Below are 7,079 nucleotides of genomic sequence, written 5' to 3' on the forward strand. Positions count from 1 at the left end.
ATGTGCCGTGGATTGGCAGAAGAGGGGCTAAGCCTTCTCGCAGAATGCTGGTGTTGCACAAATTTTATTTCGCCCACGTGTTGACGATAAGTTTTTAGGTGCCTGACGCCCTCCTTTCATGGAGCCCTTCACAGGGTCTCTAGCTGATGTATGGGAGGCGCTGGCACGCAGCTGACGCCTTTTCGCCTCACGAGCAATCAAACGCATATGTTCCTCTTCTTGCGCTGATATCGAAGGTTGACGCCTGGAACTCCTTCGATGTGGTGCGGGCCCTCTTCCTCTTCGAGGGCCTGGCTCCGTCACACTGTCTTCGTTATCATCATCCTCGTCGTAGTCGTCGTCGATAATTGACGTATTATCCTCACGATAATTTTCCCACTGCTGTTCCTTTGGATGTTGAGGACCCTGCAACAGCGGAAACCACGGCGGAGGGGGTGGGATATGGCTCCAGTCCATGTTTGGAGAGATTGGTAAGAAGGGCGGCAGCATGTGTGGTGGAAACGGAAAAGTGGATGGAAATGGAATGTCTTGTGGCGTCGGCCACTTTGCGGCCGCCTCACGACAGTTTTCGCCACACGAAGCGCCCGAGGTGTTGTGTGGGATGGGCGGTGGTGGAATCCACGGGGCATCCTGCGGTAGCGTCCAGTACGTGGCCGGAAGAGGCGGCGGCCAGCCGACATTCCTCGAGTCGGCTCCACTGCCACCCCCAAAAAAGAAGGACGGAGGAGGAGGTGGTGGCGGTGGCGGCATATAACCGCTGCCCCCGACACCATTCCTGGTGCAGTTCGCACTATCGTATGAGATGCCAGGCTGCTGCGGACTGACGCTACTAAAGCGATTAAAGACAGTCGACGTCGTCGCCTCGGGGTTCCCACCGGAACGGTTCGAATGCCTGAGATCATTTAGTCGCGGCGATGTGTGCTCCGCAAGGTGGCAGCTGTCTAAAAATGTGTGAGGCTCACGACCTTCACGCCGTTCCCTCATCGTAACTGTCGTCATACAAAACCCCCCACCCAAAGAAAAGTCGTAGAGAAAAGTAGAAAGGGCGCACGCATCACATAATTGAAGGGGAAAGGAAAAAGGAATTGGGTACAATTCACACAAAATCCGCCCCATGCTGTTTATAAGCAATTCTTTACACTTTTCCTCCCTTTCCACAGCTGCGGAAGGGCGCGCACCGGGTAGGGAATACGCCAGCCGCTCTCCGCCACCACAAGCTGCTTCTCCTCGCCCCCTCTCTAAATGCATACAAATATATACGTATACACATATACACATGTACATTATCTTTTTTCAGGGCACAGCACGTACAAGAAAGAAGAGTAAAAGGCACTTGCCATCCAAGAAAATAATAACAACAACAACACCAAAAAAAAAAAAAAAAAAGGAACGCCATGTACAGTAAAACAAACCCAACAACGACAACTCAGCAGGAGAAATTTTTAGTCGCTCCAGGCTTCCACCATCAACACCAATACAAACTGCGGTCACTTGGGTAACCGCACGGCGCGGAAAGAGGAAAAAAAAAAGGTCTAAGAGAGAAAGGGAGAGAGAGAGAAAAAAAGAAGGTGTCCATATATATATATATATAACACATTAAGAATAATACTCGTTCCTCCCTCTATCTATCATTATTATTATTATTATTATATCCTCCTTTTTTTCTTCTTCTTCTTCCTGCGCTCCCATTCGGAAAGGAATCTAAATAAGACTTCTTCCTCCCCGAGGGGGGAAAAAACAACAACAACAACAACAACTCTAACTGACAAAATGTGACTGCCATCCCGTTACCGTACTCGCATAGCGAAGGAGATCGTGCCGCATCCGTTCCTTGCTCTCCCGCTTCATGTATTGACACATGCGACGGCTCTCCCGTAGCGAGTGTGAATGATACTCTGCCAACTGTCGGGTGCGTTCCATCATAAGATCTTCTGCGGTACGAAGATCATTACAGGCAGCAGCCATGATGGCTTTGTAAGCGCTGCGGTACTTTTGATCCTCATCCTTAATCTGCCGCATACGCTCCAATTTTTCCCGTCGATCTTCCTCCAATGACTGCCGTAGATTCTCGCGTAGTTGTCGCGTTGCGTCGTTGTGTCGTTGGAACATTTTCCGCCGAATTTCCTTCTGGAGATCATCAATGAGACGTACAGAACGAAGCATTTCAATCTTTTCATTTCTCAGGGTGTAATCAATCATGCGTTTCGGTTCTTGGCGGAGGAAATCCTCTTTGGAGACGGTGTCTGGAACGAGACTGCGAGGAAACACAACCTTGGGCTTCTCGCGCCGCCTGAGTCTCCTGGCAACTTTCCCATCATGGTCAAAGAAGCCAACCTGACTGCTGTCGAGGTGGCGTGGCACCCCGGCCCGCTGACGTCTCTCACGTTGCCGGGCCTCATTTATCAGTTGTTCTTCCATTAGGCTCAACCGTTCCCGTACATCCGCAATGTCGTAGGAATTAATGACCCGATTGTATTGTTTGGGCGGGATGACCTCGGCGTTCCATGCATTCACTAACTGGTTTGTGGGTATTTCTTCCTCATCTCCATTACCGTAACTACCAGCACTGCCGCCGTATTCATGTTCATCCTTTACAAGGGTTCCCATAAGAATATCCTCTTCATCCTCATCTTCCTCGCCTGATCTCATGAAGGCAACATCCCCCGTGGTACCCCCACCCGCCCTTTCTTCCATTTCTGGGACATGTCTATGATGGCCGTGGTGTGTGTGATGTGGGAGAGAGAGCGGTCCTGGGAGCTGACCGACACGTCCCTCGTCCATATCCAGGGGAGCAACCTTAGCATGTTCCTGAGGGAATTGGGCAAAATGCATTTCATCCATGTGTAACATTCGCTCCCCTTCTTCCACAGTTCTTACTGGGGCATACCACGTTCCATCTTCTGCGGATTCATGCGGTAACTCTGCTAACACCGGTCTTGACACAGCTGTAGGCAACAAATTTCGCGTTGACGGTAACTTCCCAGAGCCAACTTGAATGGAAGCACCGGCCCCCACACCCCCTTGCAGTCTCATTTTGTATGCAATATTCAAAAAAAGCGTAATTAGTCGACTGATGTGCTCTTCATTAAATTGGATAATCTGCTCTGCGTCAATGCCCGCAACGTCAATACCCCTCTTGTCTCGCAGTTCATTCAATACGCGTGTGACATTCCATTGCTTTTGTTGCAGCGTATATGGGGAGCTTTCAATGTCTTTGATGGTACAGTTGTAAAGACGCTGGTAAAGAAGCACGAAGAGGCTAGAAGAGCATTGTTGAAGGGACGTGATGGCCTTCTCAAGCGATATGGAGCACATCGCAACGAGCTCATTCACATCGTCACATGTCACCTTCGGTGTTTCCATTGTTTCTACTGGAGAAAAAGAATTTTTTATACCCCTCACAATACTTTCCTTTTCCTCACGTTTAATGAATGTTGAGGTGATCGTCTGTTCGCCCCCTCGTTGGTTTCTTCGCACAAACGGACGGGTGTTGTGTTGGGTGGTTCGATGGTCTCACAAATACAAAATAACCCGCAAGAATCCCTGCGGAAAAAAATAAAAAAAAAAGAAAAACAATCCCTTTGGCTTCGGTCTCCCCTCCCCCCCTTACCCACTCACGCACAAAACGCCGCCCCTCCCCCTGTGCTAAAAAGCACTGCGAAGTTGCAGGAAGTGAGGGGTGATCAGGAAGAGCCGAGCCCTTCGCTTTTAAAAAAGCCACAAAACAACTACCCCAATGAGAAAAAAAAAAAAAAAAAAGAAAGAAAGAAAGAAAAAAGAAAATAAGTAAATAAATAAATCCATACGTATCCACACACGCATGCAGGCGTAAAACCATCTATTAGAAAGACACATACACACACACACACAGACACAGAGGCAGGGACAGAGACAGCAATATATATACATATGGAGAGAGCACACTTGAAGCCAGGAAGCAACAACAACAACAACAAACAAACAACCAAAAGAGCAAATTGGGGAAATTAATTTCGTTTTACCTCATTTCTTCTAAGATTTTATCGCATATACCAATTAAAAAAAAACATAACGGTAAATAATAAAAGATCATGGGACTATGTGTTTTGTGTAAAAGTACACATGCATGTAAAATCATATAGACCCCTCCTTCTACTACGGCAAACCTCTTTTTTATGATAATGGTAATTGCTTTTTTGTTCTTGACGCTTTTTTTTTTTTTTTTGCCGTCCTTTTCGTCATTATTCATGACTGCTACTTTTCCCCCCCCCTCCTCTTCCCTTCCCTGCTCCGTTGGTCCATTCTCCATGGCATCAGCGGATGGGTAAAGATACATGGATACAATTTTATGTTGGCAGGGGGGCTTTGGGCATTATCCGAGTTCCTTCCGCATCCCACATGCATACTGACATCATACATACATATATATATATATATATGCCAATAGACGTGCATTTCCACACGCATAACTCGTACTTCGATCATTTACTGTCCAAACATCATGAAATGTGCAAAAAAAAAGAGGGGAAATGAAACTTTTCACCCTGCGCGCAGACGCTCACACTCCAGTCCTCCCCCGATCTGCCCTCACCGTTCCTTTTTTTTTTTTTTTTTCCACTGCCCCAGTGAAGAGTGACAATCACAAAAGAGATCCCACCGCCCGCACGAGAAAAACAAATAATAAACTGGGGAGAAAAAAAAGACTAACAAACAAATAAATAAGGGACCACGTGGATCGGCGCCTTGACTACTATCCATGACACGGGCTCTCCCTCAGGCCTATTCCCTTTCCTCGCAGTGCAAGACATTTACCGCACCTCCTCACACACACACACACACACACGTACACCCATACAGTTACCACAAAAGGAGCATAAAAAAAAAAAAAAGACTAAATACATAAATACTCCAGAAAAGCAATGTGCAAATCACCCAAATACACCCTTTCCTTCCTCACCACTTTTTTTCCGCCTCAGGTAGAGCCTGCAGCATATGTGGGGAACGAGACTTTATTAGAACGTCCACAACGCAAGGCAGCCGCACCCAAAGATGTTTTTTTTTCCCCCGACCGATAACTGAAAGGATTACTGGGCCGGTGGAAAGAAAAGAAGCACAATGGCGCAAAAAACCCCTAATGGACAGCGGAGATAATAAAGCGATGATGTACTTTTGGCAAACTCATGGCAGTTCGTGGCGGAATTTGGGAAAAAAGCTTTTCTTTGTCTCGCTGTCCCCCAATGCGTGGCAAAGCTGCGGCAGAAGACAATGCGATGAAAGAGGTCTTCAATTAACACCGACGCAGAGGACAACAAATGCAGCAAACAAACAAACAAACAGACTTCTCCATCCTTTGGATTGGTTCATATGCTTACGGCACGCTGCTGAAAACACTAGGAACGTGGGTGTGCCGGTCGTCGCTGCGTCTCTTCCCGACGCCGTTCGTACGCCCGCTCGAACCAATGGAACATCCATCCATCTACATTCTCCTCTGGACGTTCACGTAACAAGTCTTCCATCATGTTGTTGAGCAGACTGGGCAGTTGATGCTCCACGGCGTAACCAACTACACCATTTTCGCCACGGCTAGCTGCGTGACGCGAATCGGCCTTGGCTATTATCCCCATCGTTGTGACACTACAGCAATTGCGTGGGGAAGCACTACTCTGGCGTGATATTCCTGGTGATTGCAAGGCATTTCGAGGTGGGATAGCCCGACAACCAACAGCAGAAATAGTTTCATTGGGGGAAGATGAGGATGGAGGGAGCAGTGGCGGGAGATGATGCTGATTCGGCTTTCGGCGTGGCAGCGCACCGAACATCTGCGACGGCACGTGAGAGTTCATTCCAATTATTATTTCGTAGAGAAACCTCGGTTTTCTGGGTGTACTTATAAAGATATATATATATATGTATATATGTGTGTGTATGGATTTCTCTATGCCCTACGGTAATTCTCTCTTAGTTCCTTTCCTTTAGGCCGACTCTTTGGCTCTTTACGTGTGCGCAGGTATCACACACTTCTCTCTCTCTCTCTCTCTCAACCTTTTTTTTTTGTTTGTTTGTTTATTTATTTTACTTTATTATTATTATTATTATTATTATTATTTTTTTTTTTCAGATTTCTCTTCCCTTCTCCTTCTCTTCACACACACACACACTCTCTCTCTTAACCGCAGACGCACGTGTGGCTCGGCAAAAGTGCAAAAAGAGGACGGTGCCAATAATGGCACCGCTGCTGACTGCAATAATACGCAGAGAGAGAAAGAGAAAGAAAGAGAGGTTCTGCCTGCCCCTGCAAGCCCGCTTCAACTCTCCTCAACTTTCCGTAGATTCTACTAACGCAAAGGGCAAAGAATTCAAAAAAAAGAAAAAAAAAAAAGAAAAAAAAAAAAGTGAACATGACATTCCCACTCCTTCCATAGTTTAGTTATTCCTTCAAGCAGACTGGCGAAGGCAAATGCGACGGGACAACAGCAGTGAGAAGTGAATTTATTTCAGGAATTGCATGTAATGTGAATTGCGTGGATTAAGAGACACCAACCACGCCACTCTCTTTAAATTCCCCTTCTCCCTTTTTTCTTTCTCTCCCCTCCCCCTTTTCCTTCGCAGTTCGTTCCCAGAACACCCATTCAAGCAAGAAAACAAGCACACAAACCAAACGGACAGACAGAGAAATGGACACAAGAGAAAATTTAACGTACACCGTACGTCACATTTTGCAATTGTTTCTGATGAAGAGAGTCAAAGACGCTCTTCTTCTGCGACCACATTTTACCCCGTTTTTGGCGGGCCTCGGCCAATTTGTTGGCTTTGTCTGAATCAAGAACACGTCTCTGCACCTGTCGGCCAATCGGTTCCTGTTCTCGGTCAAACTCTACGCCAGTAGTGCCGACATTACGCGTCTGCTCCGTACGACGACCAAAGTTTTCCAAAAGATAGTCAAGTGTACTCTCTTCGTTTGCTTCACCAGCAAAGCGCGTCGCCCAGATTCGACGTCGCTTGTCAAGAATTGCGTCCTCAATGTGTCGATAGACCAAAAAGGCTTCTCTGCCCATTACTTGCACTCTCTCCATGTCCGTTAATGCAAGGGCGAGCGGCTT

General features: G+C 46.9%; 3 protein-coding genes and 1 pseudogene across 3 annotated transcripts, besides 13 other annotated features; all 4 read right to left on the reverse strand.

The window, feature by feature from the left end:
* Positions 1-1,284, reverse strand: Tc00.1047053511135.10 (annotated as a pseudogene; the record flags this gene model as incomplete).
* Positions 1-7,079: a sequence feature (heterozygous, Esmeraldo-like haplotype).
* Positions 307-343: a microsatellite.
* Positions 1,512-1,566: a repeat region.
* Positions 1,627-1,650: a microsatellite.
* Positions 1,737-1,757: a microsatellite.
* Positions 1,759-3,363, reverse strand: Tc00.1047053511135.20 (hypothetical protein, conserved; the record flags this gene model as incomplete). The annotated part of the gene is made up of 1 exon (XM_799893.1): positions 1,759-3,363. One exon carries the CDS (start codon positions 3,361-3,363, stop codon positions 1,759-1,761), a length of 1,605 nt encoding a protein of 534 aa, XP_804986.1.
* Positions 3,742-3,783: a microsatellite.
* Positions 3,850-3,876: a microsatellite.
* Positions 4,393-4,418: a microsatellite.
* Positions 4,802-4,835: a microsatellite.
* Positions 5,370-5,822, reverse strand: Tc00.1047053511135.30 (hypothetical protein, conserved; the record flags this gene model as incomplete). The annotated part of the gene is made up of 1 exon (XM_799894.1): positions 5,370-5,822. One exon carries the CDS (start codon positions 5,820-5,822, stop codon positions 5,370-5,372), a length of 453 nt encoding a protein of 150 aa, XP_804987.1.
* Positions 5,875-5,906: a microsatellite.
* Positions 5,999-6,018: a microsatellite.
* Positions 6,057-6,085: a microsatellite.
* Positions 6,338-6,371: a microsatellite.
* Positions 6,672-7,079, reverse strand: Tc00.1047053511135.40 (hypothetical protein, conserved; the record flags this gene model as incomplete). The annotated part of the gene is made up of 1 exon (XM_799895.1): positions 6,672-7,079. A coding segment is annotated over one exon (408 nt), but the record flags the coding sequence as incomplete, so codon positions are not given.

Source organism: Trypanosoma cruzi, genomic scaffold (genome assembly GCF_000209065.1).
Source record: "Trypanosoma cruzi strain CL Brener 1047053517057 genomic scaffold, whole genome shotgun sequence".
NCBI classification, from domain to species: Eukaryota; Euglenozoa; class Kinetoplastea; order Trypanosomatida; family Trypanosomatidae; genus Trypanosoma; species Trypanosoma cruzi.